The sequence below is a fragment of the Saimiri boliviensis genome, chromosome 12 (assembly GCF_048565385.1).
Source record: "Saimiri boliviensis isolate mSaiBol1 chromosome 12, mSaiBol1.pri, whole genome shotgun sequence".
NCBI classification, from domain to species: Eukaryota; Metazoa; Chordata; class Mammalia; order Primates; family Cebidae; genus Saimiri; species Saimiri boliviensis.
The window spans coordinates 76,335,196-76,356,715 of NC_133460.1; the positions used below are offsets into that span (position 1 = coordinate 76,335,196).

At 37.9% G+C, this 21,520-nt stretch overlaps 1 protein-coding gene across 2 annotated transcripts in view; it reads left to right on the plus strand.

The window, feature by feature from the left end:
* Positions 1-1,497: 1,497 nt before the first annotated feature.
* Positions 1,498-21,520, plus strand: part of HECTD2 (HECT domain E3 ubiquitin protein ligase 2) — a 97,463-nt gene continuing 77,440 nt past the window's right edge. The window contains exons 1-2 of one of the 2 annotated variants that reach the window (XM_074382569.1): positions 1,498-1,682; positions 16,409-16,538. Coding sequence is in view for 1 of the 2 variants with exons in the window: in XM_010333287.3 (XP_010331589.2) it covers positions 2,724-2,861; positions 16,409-16,538 (268 nt within the window). In the remaining variant the exon portion in view is untranslated. Of the gene's footprint in view, positions 1,683-2,564; positions 2,862-16,408; positions 16,539-21,520 lie in introns of those variants that run through there. The other variant, XM_010333287.3, reaches the window with a different exon arrangement.

Consider the following 21,520-nt stretch of genomic DNA (forward strand, 5'->3'; position numbering starts at 1 on the left):
ACCCTATTCCCCATAGGTAAATTAATGAGCTCAGGTTTTCCATCCGGACTTAGAAACATGATATGCTTCTCATACCACACTCCTAGTTTTTCCAAAGTGAATGAGTTTATACTTGGATACCCTCACTGTTGCACTTCTGACACTTGGCATAGCTAAAAATCACCTCCTCCATATCTCTGTACAGAATGGCCAGAGCTCTCTGTATGTCCTGCTTTACAACACTCTCTTTTCCCTTCTGGGTCTCCAGAAGCACACTGATGGCAGTTGGTAATGTGTCTCTCAAGCACACCACAAGTTCCCCCAAAGCTATCATTCTACAGCTTTCCAGCAGGCCCCATTCCCACCCTCCAACTCCCTCCTGGACCATGTATGAGGGAGGGATGAGGTGGTGTGATTGAGGACATTTATTTAACAAGAAGTAAAAGGAAACATGAACAAATTTTTTTTTTTTATACACAGAACTCAGAAGTTAATTACTCAGAGAATTTGCTAAGAAATGGGTTATTATCTACTCTGGTGCAGTAGCAGAAATTAACATTTCTGACTTGCCTTGTTTTGCCAATATTTAAGCATTTTGTTCTATTGAATGTGACTACATGTACAGACACTTTTATTTAGTCTCACACATGAAAAAAGAAAGCAGAAGGTCTGTTATCCAAGTGGTTTCTCATCCAAGCATTTTTATAGCAAATTACTAAATCTAGTTGAAAACAATAGGAAAGAGGATACTTTTCCCTCTAGCATTTGTTCTATCAACCTAGACTTAGCAGCACAGAATATATGAAATTGCAGTTAAAATAAAGGGTTCATTTTATAAAATAACAGTTGAATTGTTGCTGTATGAATGATCAGCATACAGACCTGTTAAAGCAGAAAATAATGGTATGTTCCTCTCTGGGGTGAGCATTTCAGTAAAAAAGGAAAGAAAATCCTGAAAAAGAATTTAAGAAAAATATTAATAGAAAGGAGAAGGAGGATGCTTCAAAGTAATTCCTGGATACATCACTTTCCCTCCAATGCTAATTAGTAATGAAATACTTTTTGCTGACTATACGGCACTAAGTCCATACCTTTTGTTAATTAACAATAGGCAGCAACAGCAACTATATTAAAGTAGAAAGCCTTTCTATAGAGTCAGATTTCATAATTTAGAAGGCAACATTGCTTGTTTCAGATCTACTTGTTACAAATTGTGGGTCTGAAAAACATGCAACCTCATCTCATATGCACCATAACTAGTACTTAGTTTTACTAATAACTCCAAATTATGTAAAACAATAGATATTCCCAAATCATCTTTGGGTTTGTTTCAGAGATATTTCTGGTTCTTATATTTGGCCCTAGGTACTACTCTTAATCTAAAAATTCAGTCCACCTCAAATAAAATAATGAAGGCACGGATTAAAAATCTGATAGACCTGAATATCGAAATTCCTTGCTTTTAATAGGCAATATAGCACATTCTTCTCTCTCCCTTCTAGATCAGCAGGTGTCTCCGCTGCTCCAGTAGACTGAGAAAAAGGAAAAGGAGGGGGCGACAGCAAAGGAAGGGAAAGTGTCTAGGTGTCGTGGTGGAGGTGGAGGATATTTTAATTTCAATAATTAAAAACTCTCTTCTTCGGCTTTCAAGTTCTTACTCCTATTTCTAATGATTTGATTGAGGACAGTGCAGCAGGGTTTGGGTACGTACATCTCTAACAAACGGAAAGGAACAAAGAAGGGATGGATAGGAGGCAGCAAAGGGTTGCGAGGAGAGAGCAAAACGCAGCTGCGTGGGAACGGGAAGGGAGAGGCGGATTTGGCAGTCAAAGAGGGACAAGAGGAACCGGAAGGGAAAGTGCGGCCGGGCCGTCCAATCCTGTGGGGGAAGAGGGAAGGTGGGGCCCACCACGTCGCACTCCTCCCCACCTCCAGGCTTTGCCGGGGCGGATTGAGGCCCTCGAGGCTCGTACCAAAGGGTCGGTCGCTGAGCGGGACGGGCTGTCTCCTCAGGCTGCGCAGGCTCAGGGCCGCCTCTCCTGGGCTCAAAAGGGCGGGCAAGAATAAGAGGGCAGAGGCCCAAAGGCGGACAGCTTTGTGGGCGCCTGGGAGAAGGCAAAAGGCCAGCAGCCCAGCCCCGCAGGGCGCTCGTCCGCGGGACCGGGCACCGCAGGCCGGGGCCGTCAGTGAAGGGTAGTCTGTGCCTATGGCCCGCCCTGGAACCACTCGGACACTCTATCCCCGCCCAACCCTTTGCAGGGCTCGGCTCGTCTCCTTCAGTGCCCATCCCTAGTCCAGGTTCTCCTGCGCTGCCCCCGTGCGGGAGTCCCCTCCTCGTCATCTCGGACGACACTCTGCAAACAACATGGCGGCCGGGCGTCGACCGCGGCGCCTTCTCTCAGAGTTGATGAGGGCGGCTACCGCCGGCGCTCCCGACCCGCGTCGCGCGAGCCTCGGGCGGGCGGGGGAGGCGGGAGCAAGAAACCCGTGGAAGCGGAGGGGAGCCGCGTCCGCGGGGCAGGCGCGCGCGGGGGTGGCCGTGGGGGCGCGCGGCCTCGGGCTCGCGCGCAAAGGCGCGGGGGCGGAGTGGCGGCGGCGGCGGCGGCGGCGGCGGCGGCTGGTAGCGGCGGCCCAGAGCCCTCTCGCGGCCGCGGCGGCAGCAGCAACGCCAGCCCCTGCTACAGTGAGGCCGCCGCCGCCACTTGGCGCTGCCGCCGCCTGGCGCTCCCGCCGCCCGGCCCGACATGAGTGAGGCGGGTCGGGTACCCTCGCCCGCCACTCCGCTGGTGGTGGCGGCGGCCGCGCCTGAGGAGAGGAAAGGGAAGGAGCCGGAGCGCGAGAAGCTGCCGCCCATCGTGTCGGCAGGAGCTGGCGCGACCGCGGTAGGTGCTGGGCCGGGGCCGCCTGGCGCCCCGACGGCGGGAGTCGGGAGGGACGGCGGCCGGGCGAGGAGCTCCAGGAGGCCCGCGTCTCCCCTGGGGGCGCCCGGGCAGTGCAGGAAGACGCACCCAGGCCGCCCTTCCTTGGGCCGAAATATAAAGAGTTGTGCCTCGTGGACATCCCCGAACACTTCGGGAGCTACACCTTCCTCCGTCGGGAGATGTTGGGGGTGGTCGGTACCGCTGTGTGTTTGGGTTATTTTCTAGGGCTTGGGCCCCCACTTTCTGTTAAGAGCGCGATCTGCGTCTTGAATCGGCATGATCTGTTGGATGAGCATAGGTGTCAGCAGGAGGGAGTGGGTTTTCCACAGAGGTGCCTGCCTGCCTTGGAGGCGCGCAGATTTTTGTCTTTTTTCCTCGCTTCTCTTTCCCTTCCCCTTCAGATTAAACAGGCTCTGCGGCGAGTTTCCACTTAATTGTGACCTTTCCGTTGCTGTCACGGTAGTGGGAGGTAGATGCATCAGTGATGGTTTTATTTTTCATATGGTACAGACATGTGACTCGGGTTGGGGGAGGCTTTTTGAACCTTTTATTTAAACTCAAGTTATCTAAGCTTGACAGGGATGATTTCCCAGCTGTATCTTCCTAAGGGTTATTTGGAGAGCGCTCTCAGGCTTCAAACTACATATTGCCAGATGATGTCATGGGACAGCCCCCTCCCCCACTTTCCCTATTTTTACTGGTGGTTGTGACTGGTTAATTTGAAGCACAATTTTAAAAAAAATTAACCTCGGATTTTGCAGTTTTTTATTTTGACACAATATTTAAGTACTTTTTGAAAGTTTGCTTTGATATATTTAAAGATCATGACTTGTCATGCAGTTGTGTATGACAAAATAGTAAAAGTTTAGTGAACATTATACATTTTCTTTATTCCTACTTGCAATTCATTTCTTAAAACCTCCCTCTTAAATGACTAAGAACTTACCAAAATAGCTCACTCTTCGTTAAGTACTGTATTGGTGTTAGGAATAATGTTTGGATTCGGTAGGTTTTTAAAAATGTCTGAGGGCCGTGATAGCTGGAAATTGTTAAAACAAGCTCTTTAAGTTAAATCAATGCAGCAAATTGTGGACAGTAATGATACACATTTAAAAGGGTAGCTACAGTTGATAGGTAGATTAGAGCTGGGGTTAGGGATTACCCTGGGAAATGCTTTGAAGGAATTTGTCACCCAGCTGTTTGGAAACCTGATTCTTGATGCCAATACCTCAGGTTTTCAGATATTTTGTAGGAAGTTTTTAACTCACAGAGTTCCAGCAGTTCATTTCTAAGTTGGTTGTTTAAAACAGTAAATGCATGTTCTTATAGAAACAGTTAAATGAGTGGGTTTAGGTCCTCAAGCAAATGCTTTCCCAAAAACCTATTTATTTCAGTGTAACTGAAAAAATGCCATTTTGGAATAAAAATTTGCGAGTGCGGATATGGGTCTACAGTCTGCTTTGGGATTTCAAGTTTTTCAGATTTTAGAAAGGTAATTCAGTGCATGTATGTTATTTAATACCCACAGTAAGGGTCTAGCCAGTTCTCTCTAATCAAGCATATTAATAATTGCAGTGAAATGTATGTGTTCATGCTAAAGGGAACAAAGTCAGTAGCGTCAAGTCAGTTCAGGACAGGTGCATGTTTTTGCCTCCAAATGAATTGCAAAAGCATTTCAGTTTCAAGAATTTATAGGACTTTGAAATTGTAAATAGAGGATTATGGACTTGTACTGCTAGACAGAGAATATATTCAAGAAAAAAATTTGAATCTCGAAATAAACTTTGGAAAGATGTAAGTTAGAATAGAAGAGGATAAAGATACATAGAAAAACTTGAGGTTTTTTTTTTTTTTTTTTTTTTTTTTTAATTGAAACAGAGTCTTGCTGTGTCACCAGGCTGGAGTGCAGTGGCGCGATCTCGGCTCACTGCAATCTCCACCTCCCGGTTTCAAGTCATTCTGCCTCAGCCTCGCTTGTGCCTTATAAAGTCTTTTGGAGTCAGTACCACTGATTTTTTATGACAGCTAAAAAAAAACACACACACCAGAATTTATGACAGGATCTGTGGCAGAATATGTGTGTGTGTGTCAAAGAGAGACTTCAAAGCTACAATTCAGAGCTATAGCAGTGAAGAGCCTAAGTATAGACAATCTATGCTTGGTCCTTGGTGCATTGAAAGAATCAGAAATCTAGGAGAACTGGGATGGTGATGGACTTTCACAGCCGCTAGAGAAGGCTATGGTATGTGTGGGGAGGGGAAGAAGGTCTTGGTGTGTGAAGTAGGTGGGCAGGGAAAGACAGCATGTGGCCTCTTTAGTTGTTTTTCAGCCTCCTGTAGATTAAATAGAGCTCCTAGAGGTTTACTTATGAACCTATTTGTCATCAGTAACTTTTTCTTTGAGACATTCCAGTGATTATTCCTTTTTGCCCCAGCTTTATGGCTCTACCTGTCTACTTTGTGTTTATGACTCAATTCATGACCCTATAATTGTGGCTTTTTCAGAAAATCATTGTATCACATTTATGAGAATGTGGAAACAATTGAATGTGACTGCTTACTAAAATAAATAGAAGATCAGTTTACAGTGACCCAATAAGGGTTGAAGAGTTTAGGTTATATCCTGTATGTTTACAGAAAGGTAACAGGGGTGGGAAAAAGAATGCTGGAAAGGGCAGTCCCAACGTGTTTTATCTTAAGACTACCTAAGCATGAAGAAAGTCCATTCCAGGAGTCAGGAGGTGCCTAACACAGAAGTTTCAAACCTGACTGGCCACAGAGTTACCTTGGTAGCACGTTAAAGTCCTGTCCTGCATCTCACCCTAGAGTACTGGTTTTCAACCTTAGATGCACAGTAGAATTAACTGAGGAACTTTTAAAGCCATCATTATCCAGGCCCAAATGTAGGCTTATTAAATCAGTATTTCTGGGCATGTTGTTCAGGCATCTTTTTTAAATTTAATTCCCTGGGTATACTAAGATTGAAACTGGAGACTCTATATACTGAGTTAATAGCTCCACGGGCAAGACGTAGGAATCTGTATTTTGTAACTACCCTCTCCCAAATCTGCTTAGTTTGTGGAGCAGCATTTGAAATGGACTGCTCACGGGCACGGATTAAGTGGACAAGACACAGCAGAAATCAGGCGTGGTGGGTAATTAAAAGAAATGGCAGGTTACATGGTTCTAGTTAAAGATGTTCAAGAGGCTCAAGATAGAGCCCTCAGAGACTTTCAGTGTTTGGGTCTTGGCCTTGCTGCTGTGGAGAGGTGATGCAAAGTCCATGGAGTCAAGCAGAATAAAGAATTTGAAGTAGTGTATGGTTATGAAGGGCTGATGTTATGACTATTAAATTACTGAGGTTGATGGATTGGAGTGGATTATTATAAATTAATTACTGATGTATTACAAATATTTTAAAAAGTGGTGAATGAGAAAGAAGAAAATGCTCAGAGGTGGGGCAGAAATAACAGGGGCTGTGAGGATGAATTTGACTGTCTACTTCCACACCTGCAGGTGAACAGAAAAGAGAGGTTCTATATGGGATAGGGTACCAGTACAGTGGGTTCCAGAAAGAGCTAGATTTGACTTAGGTCAGGGAGATGAAGAGAAATGGGAGGAAATTAGTTGAGAATTTTAAAGGGATGCTAGCCCATAATGAAAAATAAGGGGAAGAGCTTGAGGGTGAGCTTAAGTTGTGTGGGGAGGATTTGATGGAAAGTTCAGTAACAAGAATGAGAAGTTTGCTTATCAGGTGCATATAAATGGGGTTGATGGAGTCCCTGGGACAAAATGTAACTACGAATTATCGAACATCTGTTATGTTTAGCTTTGTGCTAGGTGCTACAAAAAATGCAAAAACAAGGTTTTAAAAAATGGTATCTGCCTCAGGGTATACAGGGTTAACACATGAAAAGCAAAGCAATATGTAAAAGCTATAATGAGCCATAGAAACAATTTGTACTATCAGAGATGAGAGAAAGGAGATCACGGTGTGCAGAACTGTGAAGAAAGGCCTTGAAGTAAAGGTAATGATTTAGGCTGGCTGGCCATGAAAAATGACAGGGTTTGGATAGGCAGAAGAAAGTGGGCAAAGTAATCCAGTGAAGAAAACAACATGATCAAGGCTTAAAGGGAAAAATTAGCGAATAATAAAGCGAACCCAATGGAAGCATGCTGGGAACTTGTGGGAGTTAAGAAACATTGCATGCAGGTTGGAGCCAGATCACTAGGCAGAGAAGCTTAGATAGTTTTTTCTGTGGTTAGTGGGAAGCTATTGGAATTTCTGAAATAGAGGAACAACGTAATGAAATCAGTGGTAGTGTATAGTTTAACTAGAGGAGGAAGGAGGAAGAAAGTGAAGGAAGGAGCATTGTAGCTCATACCTGAGGTGATGAGTGCATCCACTAAGGTGGTGGCCATGGGACAGAGTGTAAGTGATGTAAGCATACACACGATATGGAACCTAACTAGACAGCAGAAATGAAAGAGAAGAAAGATTAATAAACGAAAAGGATTCTGAGGTTTCCAGATGAGGTCAACAGCATCCCAAATTAGAGAGCAAAATAGAGAAAGAGAAAGTGTGTGTGTGTGTGTGTGTGTGTGTGTGTGTGTGTACGTGTGTGTACTTAACAACAATATGCCCAGCTAGGTATTTGGAACAATCTTATATGAAAAATCTTGTGCCCTTTGTTTACTATGTTCTAAACAAGAGGTAAGACAGGAAAGAATGAATGCTATGGTGATGATGTTTTAAGTAATTTAATAAACTACAGATATTACAAATATACAAAATAAGTGTTTACAACAATAATAGCTATTTATTGTGTGCCTACTTTGTGCTAAACATTTGTCATGTATTCTTTTATTTAGTTAAATAATGCAACCAAAAGCAATCACAACAACCCTTTGAGGAAGATATTTTCCCACTTCACAGAAAAGGAATCTGAGCACGTTATGTGTACCCTGCTGAAGAGTAAAATGGCTAGTCAAGGACAGAGGTTGCTTTATAACTGAGACGTTTCTGGCTCATGTTCTTTGCCCAATTCTGAACATTCTGTATCTGTGGTCATAGGTAATAGGGGCCATGTGGTACAAAGAAGCTGCAGTTATAGCAGTATTTCTAGTTTGAAAAAAAGCATGTCGTCCAGTAACAAATTTGTTCAAATTTTTGTTCCTAGAGATGGAACAATTACAGGAAAGATCTGTTCCAGGATATCTGATTTTTTTTGTTATGAATAAATCATTAAATTATATGTAAAATCAGTTTGATTGAAGAAAAATAGTCCAAGAGACTTAAGACATAAAAAGAGAGGGCTATGGCTGTATAAATACATACCCAGCAAGCCTCTAAGTTTGAGTGGGTTGTAAAGTCTCTTTATCAACTTTTTTTTAAACTACAAAGCCATAATGTATTGCTTGCTTATTCTCCCCTTCCTAAATAACCCGTTAGGACACAAATAATTTATAACTATATTTAACGATTGGAGAAAAGTGGTCAGTATACATTGTGAATCAGAGAACCTCCAAAAAAGTCAAATGTGTTGCTGCTTTGCTGTTTGAAACTGTCTGTCTATAAAATGGGGAAAATAATACTTGAACCTACCTCCTAAGGTAGAAATAAAGTCTAAATTAATACACATAAAACATTTAGGAAAAAACCTTGTACGAAGTAAGCACTTAGTGTTACATGAGATTATTAAAGTCATGTGTCACATAACAATGTTCCAGTCAATGACAGATCACGTAATCTGAAGGTGGTCTAATGCCTTTTCTATGTTTAAATATGTTTAGATGCACACTTACCATTGTTACAGTTGTCTACAGTATTCAGTATGGTAACATGCTCTATAGGTGTTTGTAGCCTATGAGCAATGGGCTATATCATATAACCTAGATGTGTAATAGGCTATACTATGTAGATTGTGTAAGTGCACTCTGTGATGTTTGCACAGCTACAAAGTTATCTAACGAAGCATTTCTCAGAAAATATCCCCATAGTTAAGAGACACATGGTTGTATTTACAAACCAACATCTGTAGCTGAAAAGCTGTTTGTAAGCCAGCCAGCCCTTTCTACCCTACTCCTGTCCTGTGGATTTAGTTCTTTTTTTCCACAGCCTTCTATATCAAGCCTCAGGCCCTGTATGTATTGCTTTTGCCTTTATAAACCTGTCTGACCCTACACTGTCCCCCACAAATCAGAGTTATTATCCTGTCCCTCCCAACCCCCCAGAATTAAGGGATGTCATACACTCTCTGAACTCTTTCGGGCTGACTTATGTCTCAGTTTGTATTAATTTCTTTTGAAGGGGAAAAGAAAGAGCCTTCAAAAGGTTTACAGCTACTATTGCTAAGTAGCAACTTTTGGCATAGTGTTTGGAAATTAACTTTATTTTTAGTTAGAGATGAAGAAGAGTAGAGAAAGATCAACAGAAGATGAGTGAGGAAGTAGATGGAGCTGAGAAAGCTCTAAGAAGCTTTGATTTCCCTATTTTTTCTCCTTTTTTTTTAAAAAAAAAATAGTTTTATAGTTGACTCTGAGTGAAGAATCCCTTCTTGTATGGTAAAATATTATACTGATGAGCTACATTAATAACTACTTGTTCTTAAGTTGAGATGTGTAACTTGGAGGATATCTGTGTGACATTCTAGTAAGCTATCAAAAACATTTTTTGAAATGAACAATTAAATGAATATGCCTTTTAAAAATAGAAATTATTGAGATTTTACCAATTCAGCTGAATTGAAAAGTCAGTCTGAAATGTGAGTCTGCTTAATATATTTCAAATTAACTTAGTTTTCTTCTAGATGTTTTTGTTTAAAAAAAAAAGAACAAGACTCTGAATTGGTTGAGAAATTTTGACTGCATCAAATTACACATTTTGAAAGTAGTATTTTACTGTGTAAGCCTAATGTATTCATGTATTTTTATCTTTTCCTATGTAATAAAATAAATGAATAAAATCTCTAATGCCACCTTGCTTTCCTAATGATAAATGAACACTGAAATTTCTGAGCTTTAGGACTAATGTTTTTAGGGCTAATTTTCAGCCATCTTATGATCAATTGCATTGATTTTTTTGGCAGTGCGGGGCCGGAACAAAATTTTGTTTCAGAATCCACATCCTTATTTCTTAGTCTCCATTTAAAGATATGATTTGTATCACTTAAACCAACTTGGGCTGCTGCTATGTAGGTTGGGAGGGAAGTTTGCACCTTGAAAGTAGCTGATTTTTCATATCTTAGTAGAAGGACGTAGAACAAAGTTAGCATTTCTGATTTTATAACCTACCATTCTAACAGGGAACTGTGAAAAATAGAAAAAGAGAAACAAAATATCTTTACCCAGTATCAGGACCTAGTAGTAGAGTCTAAGTTATATTGTTGGCTCCAGGATGGCTCTGACTGGTAGTTTCGGTCAGTTTATTAAAAATTGGTAAAGCAGAATTTCTTAAATTTTTCTGTTTTAATTTGAAACATATAAATACACTTCTTTTTCTCAGTCTTTTGACATAATAACCTTTGCTCAGTATCTCAAGAAGCCACTCATTCTTTTGAAAAAGTAGTTTTTATATGCGTCACAGATTTCTGGCCTCATTGAGACTAAAGGGTGAATTTTGTAGACATAGCCATTCAATTTAAAATATTTTAATTCCGAAAAGTGTTTCATGATGGAACAGCCAGCACTTACTCCTTTTTCAAGAATTGCGTAGAATGTGAAGAAAAATGCTGGTCTTCTAAAGCAACTTTTGGAGTAGAGAAGATGATCAAAATAAATTTTACCAGAATTTTGAATATAGTAGAACTTGTTAGTCAATTCAGGAACAATTATGGAAAACCATGGTTATTCTGCTTTTTGCCATTGGTAGAAAAATATGATGGAGAAATAGGAAATTTAAGATTCAGCCTGTTCCTCAATAAAGGTTGAAAGTAGGAACTCATGTATTCAAATAAAATTTAAAATAAGGTTGTAAATATTTAACTATGTTAATAGCAGAACAGGGACTCCAAGTATTTGTGTATTTCAATATTTTGAGATTATTTTATACTATAATTTTACATATCATTTGTGTGACTGTATCATCAAAAAGATCATTGAAGCCCATGTAAGGTACTTGTGAAGTAAGATTTTTGATTAGTTATTATAATTACTACATAACATTTTTCTGCTGTTTGCAGTGTTTATTGAATTCGAGTTTAATAAATGTATGGTTAGCCTCTGCCTAGAGAATCAGGTCTATTATTTATTATGCCAGGTTTAAATATGTTGAGTAGTTTTTTCCCTCAATTAATTCTTAGTGTTTTTCCCTATGTTGTCTCTTTGTACTTTTCTTCAATCTGGAACAGCTGATTGAGTATCCTGCTACTCTAGTCTTCAACACCCCCAGCCCACTGTATGTAAGCTGGCCGCATTCCAGGCCATCACCATTAGTGTTCTTCTGTAGGACACATAGATAACGTTTACTAAACTTCTCACCAAGCCAGATGTAATAGCTGTGATCCAAATTTCAGAAGGTTTGTAAAGTAATGTTCTTCAACGTTTAGTGTAGTCTGGAGTTTGGTGTTGTATTAATACCCAATAACTTCTTGATTTTATTCTCTAGTATTAATCAGTTTGCCATTGCAAAAAATGATGCCTGGTTTTTTTTTTTCTCATGAAAGTGTTAAGTTGTAAGATTTCGTTTGTGGAAGCTGATGTGGGGCAACTGCTGTTTTGAAGATTTACTTAAATATATCAATCGTGAAAGTATCCATGATTAATTTCATGTCATCTCAAATATAAAGTGTCAAGAACACAATTATTTTACAAACAAGAGATTTATTAGACCAAGGATTTTTTATGTTGTTTAAGCTTTTCTGATTACAAAAAAAAAAAAAAGAAAGAAAGAAAGAAAATCAGTCCACTATGCCTCCTTTTGGCAAAAGAGAATTTATTGGAATGACACACATGGATTGGAACCAGAAAACAAACAGGAACAGAGACTGGCTGTTTTTTGTGCCTCTGCTGTTGTCTCTTAGCTAATCAGTCTTTTCTGTATTCCTCTAAAATCTGGAAAGACCTCTGATTGTCTTACTAGGAAGCATCAATGTCCAACATGCCAAGCCAACTAATATATGGCTACTCTAATTGCAGATGGGCTACCTCTTGGTCGAGTGCTTGCCTCTGCCCTAATCCACAGCCATTCCTGCACAAAGAATAATAGCAATGCTATGGGGACCATGAGTGGGCAGTTTAAATAGAAGGGGACATTAGATTTGGCAGCCATGATAATGTGCTTAGCAGCTTTTCCCTCAAACCTTTGCATTCTTCCCTCTTCAGGCTTTTTTCCTCTTCAGTAAAGCTTCTGAGCCATCCCTGCTCATTGCTTTCATTTTCTAACTTCCCATTCATTTGTCAATTTATTTTTATAGTCCCTGCCACTACCATTACCCTAAATCTGTTGTCTCAGCTGTCCTCAAGATTTCATAATTGCCCATTTCAGGCACATTTTAGGCCTAACTACTCTTTATTATTTAACATTATTGACCATTTTTTTCTTGAAACGTTATCCTGCCTTATTTTTAACACATCACTTTCTTCTGGATTTCTTATCTCTTTGGTCATTCATTTTTAATCTCCTTTGCCAGCTCACATCATACGTGCCAGTATTTCCCACAGTTCTTTCCTTATATTATCAGGTGTGTCCAATCTTTTGGCTTCCCTGGGCCACACTGGAAGAAGAATTGTCTTGTGTTACACATAAAATACACTAACACAAACTATGGCTGAGGAGCTAAAAAAAAAAAAATCACAAATTTTTAAAAAATGTTTTAAGAAAGTTTACAAATTTGTGTTAGGCTGCATTCAAGGCCATCCTAGGCTGCATGCAGCCTGTGGGCTGTGGGTTAGACAAGCTTGTTGCAGGTTTCTGTTGCTACATTACAATAACCCTATTATAAAAATTTATAATTTTTTCATGCAAAGCATACTTTTGCCTAGTGAGCATTGGTTCCTTTTTATAGTTACTCACAAAGCATGTTGATAGAACCCAGTCTAGAATTTTCTTCAAAGATGCCCTCTTCTATACAGTGAGGGTGTCAGAATATGCCTATTCTTCTGAAATTTGAAGAAAGCATTTTACATTGCATTTCATTGACTTTCTAATTGATGGGAGGGTTTGTTCATTTTCATTATGCTTCAGACTTACACCTGAAATAGCTGTTAACATTTGGTCATTGCCTGGCCCAGGCTGCCATTCCTCTTCATTCCCTGTTATTACTATCTCTGTTCAAATTTCATTTCTCCCAGTAGGCCTGGTTTAGCTACCTTAGTAATTTTTTCTAAAATACAGATATGATCATGTCATTTCTTGCTACCATATTGATTTTTTTCTAAAATATAGATATGATCATATCATTTCTTGCTTAGAAGTCCTCAGTGATTTTTTCCCTATCTCCGTGCAGGATAGAATCTATACTCTGTAGCCTGAAGGCTTCACAATACAGCCACTACCTACCTTTCTAGTCATATCTTGCTAGACCATTCTTCCTTTCTGATTCTGTATTCCAGTTGCACTGCTTCCCAAGTTCTACTGTTGCTTAGTCTTAGATAACATTCATGACAGCTGCCAATGAAAAAATTCCCTTCATGTGTTAAATTATTGTGGATATTTACAGTTAACAAAGGTCTGTTGCTGAGGGACCATTTATTATATAAGCATAACTAACCTTATTTTACAAATTGTTTACTTTCTTATAACTTTCAAATTTGTGTGTCCAGTTTGGCGTTTGTTCCCACTATTAAGATTTTCTGATAGAACAAAACATACAAATATGCAAACTTAGCTCCAGTCATTAATAAAATTCTTATTTAAGCATCCTAATATATGTAATAAGGAATGATTTACTTTTTCAAATATGTAACCTGTTTAGATTTCATTTTCCTCATCAACACACTAGTTTTGTATACTTGAACAAATTGCTTTAATTTACCAATATTATATAATTACATAATTTACTATTTTATAGAAAGATAATGTGTATCTCTGTCTTACCTCTCTTTTCAGTTTTCTCTCTTTTAAGACTCTACATTATAAATCCACTAGACATTATAACTGATAGTTGTTGAAAAACTTAATTGAATTTTTAGTTTTTATTATTTGGAGATAAGCAATATTCTTTGAGACCTCCTTTTATTAAGAAAAGGTGAAGGAAGGGGGAAGAAAAGAGAAGAAAATGTTAAAGGCTTTCCTGGATGGCGTAGGACATCAGAAGTTTCCCTAAAGTACAATTCGTTCTGCTTATGTAATTTTCTCGGTTAAGTGACTTGCTCTTACTAAAGCAATTAAATTTAACTCATAAAAGCAGAGATTACATCATCCACAAAGGGTTACTGTGAAAAATGTCTGATGTGTTTAACACACCTACTGTCACATGGTAAGCCCTTAATTAGTGGCAGCTGCTAAAGTGAGAGACTGTAATATAAGTGTTAAGAATACAGATTTCATGGTCCTTCAAACTGGAGTTTGAAACCTGGCTTCCCATTTATCAGCTCTGTGAACATGGGCATGGTAATTCAATTTCCCCATCTATAAAATGGGGTGTAAATACATATGGGAATGTTATAATGTACTAAAGAAGCTACCGTAGTAGGAGGTATATAACAAGTACTCAATAAATAATTTGTGTCCTAACACAGAAATATAAACCCAGACATTACTGAGCTGAAATCTAGCCAAGAATCAAGTGGCAAGCAAAAACAAAACAAATTATAGTAAAATCTATGAACAAACAAAGATGTCACACCAAAAAAATGCTTATATTTCTTTACTTTACTCATGGAAGTGTCCCTCAGGTTCCCATTTAGTGCCCATTTCGTTTCTGATGCTTATTAGGTCACTTCAGGTCAGTCTCAGATAGTTCCACTTTTCTTTCTGTGAAATAAAGGAATTAACTAATTTCTAAAAGTTTCTTAATTCTGGAGACTTTTTAATTCTATGTGTATAGTATCTGAAATGTATTGTCTTTGGGTTCTTTTATACGGATTTAAAAAAAATTTTTACTCTAAAGTGTAGCACCTATGCACAAGATTCACTGTATGACAATCTCTGTGATGAATTTCTAGTTCAGCATGAAAGACCAATATTAGAATGATTATAATTTCAGTGGAACAATTTAAATAAATTACAAGAATAAATGAGAATGATTGGTTTTGTAGAAATGTTGAACACTGGAAAAATCTTCAGAAGCAAGCTATGATAGTCTATTCTGCAGTTATAAATTAGCCCCAGGTTTCAGTGTTTGAAAACTGTTAACATTTCTCATTGCAAATGGTATAGTCTAACATTGGTCATGATTGGCTCTGTTTCACATAGTTACTCAAGAACCCAAGCTAAGATGCTGTAACAACTCAGCCTGGATGGTTGCCACAGTTGAAAACAGAGAAGAGCTAGAGTTTTGCCCCAGTCTTAAATGCACTGATACTTTCTGACCCGGAAATGACAGATGTAATTTCCACTTGTGGCCTATTAGAATTAATCAGATGGCCCTACCTAACTGTAAGAGAATGGGGAATTTAGTGAGCATAAATGCTTCTGCTATGTTATATGAGTGAATTCTGGAAAGGTAAATGGCAATCATTCAGGTGAATTTGGGGGAGATGAAAAAAAAAACTCTTCCTCTACTGTGGAAGTGAAGACATTACCTTTAGAATTAAAAAGTAGTGTTAAGTTAACTACTATATTCTCTTGAGCACCTGGAAGCTGGAACATAGTATAAAAAGATCTCAGAGAGCTGAGAATAAGCTCTGAGGCAGCTCTGTAGCTTAATCTTGCACTTTAAATTATGTGTAAAGATTTTATTTATAATTACAAAGTACTGATTAATTAAATATGTACTGTGAATTTTATAGAGTTGCTATTTCGTGTAAGATGTGTTAATGGATAGATTCTGTGTTTTAGAAGATTGCTGTTACCTGTGCCTAAGGATCCCAAAGTGCTTAGCACTACGTATGAAGCTGGTATACCCAATCATGGGGTTTAGAAAAAATAAACTCTAAAGGGTTATCTTTTTACCCGAACCTATAAAGTTGCATCGCATGAGAGGATAGCCTTTAGTGAATCAGCCTGTAAAGAATCACATGCATGCTATTTATTAAAAATAACATTTATGGAGGTCACAAAAATAGTATTATTTAAATACATAGTTGAAATAGTAGTTAACATTAATGGGGGGTGTACAATGTGCAAGGAACAATGCTAATTATATGCATTATTTCCGTTAAATTTTACAATAACTCTGTAAGATAGGTACTGTTATTCCCATTTCCAAACTTCTCAATTTGTAAATGGTTAGATGATAAGGCCCTTGCAGTTAAGTCCTAGAAAAGGTAAGTTAAATTTATATACGTTTTTATTATCTACGTATCATCAAATTAAAGTCTCTTATAAATGTTTGTGATTTTTGCAGTAAAATAATTTAAGTATAGGTAGTAGGAATTAAATAGCAATGTTAACTTTTCTGTTTTTAGGGTTTGGACAGAGGAGCCAAAGGCCAGATTTCCACTTTCAGCAGTTTTATTTCAGCTGTTAGCCCGAAGAAAGAAGCCGCTGAAAACAAAAGTTCACCTGCACATCTTGTTTTCCCTAACATCAAGAATGGTAAATAATGTTTAAATATATTTTGGCTGAAAGTATATTATTAAATTATTTAAAAAGTAGACACTAATTATACAGCATTGTTCTGATAGGTCTAGTTAATACAACAAAAAGAAGCTGTATACATATTTACTGGAAACAGCAAAATCTTTATTTTTAGGTGATTGTTACCTAGAGTAAGAGAATAAAATACAAAACTCGTGAATAATAAACAAATTTGATTAGAGAGGCGGCTGCATTATTAAAAAATAAATATACGTATATATTTTATATATCTATTATATAAATGTATGTATGCAAATATTTAGTTGATATCTCATATTAAAGCAGTAATCAATTAGAAGACTTTATGGAAAATATATTAAATACTTAGAAATAAACCTAAAAAGAAATGTGTAAAATCTATATGGAGAAAACTATAAAACTATTATCTAAAGACCAAAAGGTAGTTTGAATGGAAAAGCTTACCATAAGTATTATAGAGATGTAACATAGGTAAAAAGATAAATGGAAAGCATGTACATTATTTATAGTAGTGATATTTGAAGCAATCTAATTAGATTAGTTAACTAAATTATGTTAATCTATATTGCAAATACTGTGCAGCTATCTTAATAGCAGCACAGTATTTATCTTAACATCTTAATAGCGGCACAGTATTTGCAATATAGATTAACATAATTCAGTTATGTTAATATGATATGTATATAAAGTGACTAAGAGAAATGTTCACAATACATTGTAAAGTAAAAAAAAGTAAGTTACATTGTTATAGGTAGAATATGACTCCAGTGTTTTTAAGTGCAGCGAAACCTTTTGTAATTTGAGCATAGGAGGGTGCTCACCAATCTGTTAATAGTTTCCTCAGGGAGGTAAAATTGTATGTATTATTAATGTTTCTTTATGTAGCTCTATACTGTTTTACCACAGGGAAATGTACATTACTTAAATACTTCTAAGTGCCCCTCACCTTGTAACAAGACAAACCTTGAAAGGTTTAAATGCCCCTCACATTCTAACCAAATGAAACAAACCTAGAAATATTTAAGGGCATAGTTTCTGGTAAATTACCCATGTCCATAAGCTGCATGTGGTATAAATTATTCTTACACAGAGATTTTCTGTTTGACACTCTAAGCTAGTGCTAGACCTATTCTACATTCTTAAAGGTTAGTGTTTGTAATACTTCATTTTTGAACATTTGCTTTTGATGACTTCCTTTTATTTATTTGCATACACACACACCCCTCCATCATGCCAATATTGCCCCAAGGAGGCACCTTTGAGTTCACACTCTGATTTCTGTCTACTCCGTTCTTTTTGTACTAATATCTTGATCTCTGAAGTCAGTTTGCCAACTCATATGCCTACAAGTTTTTGAGTGGCTATATTGACTCTGAATATGGTCCACTTATTTGAGCTTCTACCTCATCTGTATCTCAGGTGTCTGCTTCCCTCTCATTTGTGCCAGTCTTGTGGAATCTGGACTTAGCCCCAACCTGAACTTGGGATATTTGCATATGTGAGTTTCACTCTAGATGAGTAGACCTTTTAGCAGACTTCCTTTATCTTATTAGAACTCCTGGTACTGAATTATCCTAGATGTTCTATCTGGTTGCCACCTCAATTCAGGTATGGCATGAAGTTCATTTGTTAGGGGCACTGTGGAAGTAATTCTTTTATTGAGTAGAAAGTTAGGCTACATCTTCCAAATGTAAGCATGTTTATAATTACTTGATCTCTTGGGAAGCCACTCTTACTTGCCAGTAAGAGTGTTTTCTCAAAGATGCCTCATTCTTGGCAGTTATTACAGCTTTCCTCCCTCGTCTTTGGTAGCAGGACCTATGCTGGGTATTCTCTAACAGCTTGTTTCCCCTGTCTCATCTTCAAGTGGTATTAGGGAAACTGCAAAAACCCAGCGTGGGTTCACCTTACAGCTGAGGAATGCCTTTGCTCCTTGTGGATCACATGACTAGATATGCCTGTCAAATTGGCTGTCCTTTTAAAAAGATGTGAAAAGTGTAGGAGTTTTACCTACTATAGCAGCTGCTAGTGGTGATACATCTTCAGAGAAACAACCTGTATGGTAAGTGATAGAGGAGAGGAGGTTAGCAGTACATCCTCTCTTAACACTTTTGTATCTTTCTAAAATTATGATGCCCCTTTCACACTTGAAACATTTTTAAGCAGCACAGAATATCTTTAAAAGAAATGAAGCAATTCTTCCCCAAATTTTTAAAAATATCATTGCAGTCTAGGTAGTTCAGAAAAGAGTAGCTATGAACTCTGACATTTACCTTAGGAGCAAGCTCATAGCCAGCTCAACTCATTTCATGAGTTTAGTAGAACCTTGATATGACATAGTGAATTCTGCAGTTTTTACTCACCTTGGATAAAAGCATCCTGTGATCTTTGTCACTCTAAAATAGCCAGGGAAGAACAAGTGGTCTTCAGCTGAAGTAACAATGGGATCTGTGTGTGAGTCCTGTGATATTCACAGATCAAGTACCATATTTTCACAGTTTCTCTAAGAGCAACTTGAGGGGCAGCTGTTAGACGAAACCTGGCACAGGGCTTGCCATTTGGGGAAAGCAAAGGACTTGCCACATTAGGAGTCCTACCTTAGAAGATGTATTTTCAAGGCCCAGATAACTCTATCTACAGGTTTCCTTAGAGAATGGACTGATTTTAGACTAAATCTCTCAGATCTTTCCCTTGGTCGGAGTGGTAAACTTGGATTTGACTTTTCTTAGCTCTTCCTATGGGAAGAGTTATTTTTTCTTTTTTATATTAAACTCAACTTTTTATTGAATAGGTAACACATTTTCAAAAATGAAAAAAGTAAAAATAAATACCTTTCAGACATCTCACTTTCACTGTCTTTTCTGTTGTCTCTTGTATTCCTTCCTGTTGTTTTTTTTTTTAGGCAAATGCAAACAAATATAAATAAATATTCTCATTTTCCACCTTTCGTAGGTAACTGTGTATACATCATCTAGAACCTTGCTTTTTGTTCAGTTCATGTATTCTAGGTATCTTTCTGTATCAGTACATGAAAAGCTTTATTGTTTTTTACAAATATATTCCATCAGATGGAATATATTGGATGTACATTGCTACTGGGGTAAGTAAACTGGATTTATTTACTTAGATTCCTATTAAAAGAAATGAGTTGTATTCATTATTTTGTTATTGTAAACAATGCCACAATGAATGACTATACATGTATCACTTTGTTCATCTGCAGGTGTATCTATAGGATATTTCTAGAAGTAGGGTTGTTGGGTCCAGGAGTAAACGCATATACAGTTCCTTCAGTTTGAATCCATCTGTTTGTTTTAAAGACCCAAAATGTGGTACATGTAGTCTATACTCAGTTAATATTTTATTGAATGAGGTAATGAATGAATGGAAGGCACTTTTTCTGGGTTTCTGGCATGTTTACCCTGTTGGAATATCAAACCGATCTCAAGGCTGTGATAAGTTCTGTAAAATATGTCCAGATTAAGACATCTATTTCATAAAAGAAAACTTTCTAGAGAGGAGACTTTCAAAAGTTTTTGTAACTAGCCTCATAAAAGAACATTTCACTGATGCTTTTATTACAGTTTTACAAACACATACATCATTGAACTTACTAAGAAGTACATCTCCAAAATCTAATGAATGTATTTGCTTTATTTGGCTCTGATGGCTAAAGTCCTGTGAGTCAGACTTTTTTTTCCCATCTTTCTTCCTTTCTCTCTCCCACCTTCGATTTTATTTTTTGCCAAATGTTCAGAAAAGTCATCCTATAGACAATGATGTAAACACCCCTTGTTATGACTAATCCATTCTGGTCTTTCCTCGTTTCAGCTGCCTGCCACTATTAAAGTAGTCATAGGCAGTACCAAAGTACTAAACTGATACAGGGATCCTTCAAATTGTAACTCATTTATTATTACATGCCTGGACTCACACATTGTCAGTTAAGAACTGAGTCTTTGACTCAACTACTACCTATAACTGCCAGTGTGACCTTAAACAGATAACTTAGCCCTCTTGTTTTTTATCGTGACTGAACATTTGTAGAATGAGGAAATTGGGCATGTTGAGTTGTACAGTGTCATTTACCTCTAAGTTTTATGATTTAAATGGTTAATTTCCTAATATATTGATTTTGCTTGATACTTGTTGAATATTTTTTTCTTTCTTTGGATGTCTTACAGTTTACTAGCTCCTACACCCATGTGAATTTAGTTTTTCATTTTATTATTTGTTTTTAAACATAGTATAAGGTTTGGCATTGTTCAACAGTCAGAATAACACAGATTTTGTAGCTTTTCAGGATGGGTTTGAATTCTGGCTTCATAACATACAAACTGTACAATCCTAGAAAATGTGATTAACCTCTCTGTGTTTATTTTCTCATTTGTAAATTTGGATAATAAAGAAGCTACCTTATGAAGTTGTAAAGATATGAATGAAAGCATTTAAAAATATTTAATCCTATGTCTTAGGAAGTTCAATACATGTTATGACAATGTATATATATTGTGAAGGAAGGTATTATGATAGGGCAGGAACATTACTCTTATCTCAACTGATGGCACACATTTTAAAAGTCCAAAATGTGTTACACATGCAGAAGATGACAACCAACATTTCCATACATCTTTATAATAAAATTAAAACCCAAGAACTCAGCACTCAAGAGCACTACTGGTACTGTAAAAGCCCCAGGGAGCCCCCCCCTATCACATTGCCCCACCCTTCTGTCCAGAGGTTAACTATTGTTCCCATTTTTATAGTTCCCTCTGTGTGAATGAGTCCTGAGAAACAAAGGACACCTCTTGGGACATCTAGCAGAGCTACAATTGAGACTATTAGATGTCTGTCAGAAAGAGCCCTCCAACTGTCAAGAGTACTATAGGTTTAATCTGTGAGGTGAACTGAACGTCTTCAGCTGTGTCAGCAGAGAAAGAAGAGAGCAGGGACTTCATGAC